Below are 1,913 nucleotides of genomic sequence, written 5' to 3' on the forward strand. Positions count from 1 at the left end.
CTCGTCCCCGTCTTCCTCTCGACAGTTTTTCCAATCGATCCCAGAAAACCGCCAGACGTGGCTGCTGTTTCTGGGCTGCTTCTTCATGATGATAATTCCAAATCTGGAACAACATGATATTCGTTTCAAGAAATAGAATAATAATACGTAATCATAGAGATCCTAATTGACATTATGTTTAATTACATTTCAGAAGCGCATGAAGAATCAACGGTGTAGGGTGTTTAAAGATGAAACCACGCCATTTATTCGAGTCCTCATGCATGGATGGAAATTAACTTCAATGAAATATCCGTAACAACTATGTCTCATAAATCCATCTTCATACCTGTGGTTTTTTTCTAGACCTCAATTARTGCTCGAAAGATATGCATTTAAGGTTCAATTTATATGAAATCATGAGTTATGTAAAAACACCACCTTTGAATAGTACTCAACCACAGCAAACTTCTTCATATTACCATATCCTGCACCTGCTGAGTCCATTCTTGTATGATAGCTTCATAAASAYGACATCCCTGAAGAAACAAAATGAAGCATGTTTAAAGAAATAGTCATGCAACAGATTCATATCCCCACTTGATTCATGTCAAGCATAAGTAAGCACCTCATTTTCAGCCCCCTCTTCATCTCTACATCCTGTTATTGATGAAGTGCAGTAAGATCCATTCGTGCCAACAAGAGAAAATATGTTACAGTACAGTACAGTAGCCTCCCGTAGTTGTAGTTGTGGTTGTTCCGTCTTCTGATCGAACAATTTCCAGACCTCCTACCATAGTTGTAGTTGTGGTTGTTCCGATTTCTGATCGAACAATTTTCAGACCTCCTACCGTAGTTGTAGTTGTGGTTGTTCCGTCTTCTGATCGAATAATTTCCAGACCTCCTAACGGTGAAATGCTCGGGGGAAGATTATTTATGCTTGTACCTCGTATATCCAACTTTTCTAAACATTCTAAACGTCCAAGTTCCTCTGGCAATTTCTCAACTCTAATAGAATCGTGGAGACTGAGATACTTTAGACTTTTCAACCTACATATGCTGTTCGGAATATCTCGTAAAACTAGACACCGTTTTAGTATTAGCCTCTCTAAACATTCTAATCGACCAAGATCCTCCGGTAACTTCTCTAGAAGCTCACAGTCATAAAGTGATAGAAATTTCAGATGTTTCAACATACAAATGCTATACGGAAGATGTTTAATCTTTTTAGAACTCAAATACAGTTCCTCTAAACATTCTAATCGGCCAAGCTCCTCCGGTAACTTCTCAAGAAGCTTACAATCAAAAAGATTGAGAAATTTCAGATGTTTCAACGATAAAATGCTATCAGGAAGATGTTTAATACTTGGAGACCACAAACTGAGCTGCACTAGACATTGTAAGTTGTCAAGGTCTTTGGGCACCTCTGGAATATCGCCCTTCAGTGTAAGGTATCCTAAGTGCTGTAAACCACAAATGCTTCCGAAAAAACTCTCAAGGTCTGTGCAAGCACAAGAGGAACTTACCGAAATAAGCTTCTCAACATTTCCAATCGATGAGGGTAGATCTTCCTCATATGTACAATCAAACTGAAACTTGGGGAAATTATCATCAGGGTGCAATGGGCATTTATCTATCGACATTCCATGTAGATATAAAATAGGTAATAATAATCCATAATATCTCTTAATATGTAAATTTGTAAACCTCAAAAAACCTTTTGCTTTTAAGTTGGTGAGCTTTTTTAGACCTCCAATGGGAGCAAGAAGTTTTACCAAACTGGAACATTCTTCAATGTGTGAACTCTGGAGATTTGGAGTTCCCCCAAGGTCAAGTGTCTTCAACTTTGAGCATCCTTTGATGTCCAGAGATTTGAGCATTACGTCTCCAACGGGGATGTGAAGTTCTACCAAATCACAAGATGTAAGAATCAA

At 38.2% G+C, this 1,913-nt stretch overlaps 1 protein-coding gene across 1 annotated transcript in view; it reads right to left on the reverse strand.

Moving 5' to 3' along the window:
• Positions 1–692: 692 nt before the first annotated feature.
• LOC112500390 (TMV resistance protein N-like) overlaps positions 693–1,913 on the reverse strand; it is a 22,609-nt gene continuing 21,388 nt past the window's right edge. The window contains exon 6 of the mRNA XM_025103876.1: positions 693–1,612. Coding sequence (XP_024959644.1) covers positions 693–1,612 — 920 coding nt within the window. The remainder of the gene's footprint in view (positions 1,613–1,913) is intronic.

This window comes from Cynara cardunculus, assembly GCF_001531365.2.
Source record: "Cynara cardunculus var. scolymus isolate 2C chromosome LG 17, CcrdV1, whole genome shotgun sequence".
NCBI classification, from domain to species: Eukaryota; Viridiplantae; Streptophyta; class Magnoliopsida; order Asterales; family Asteraceae; genus Cynara; species Cynara cardunculus.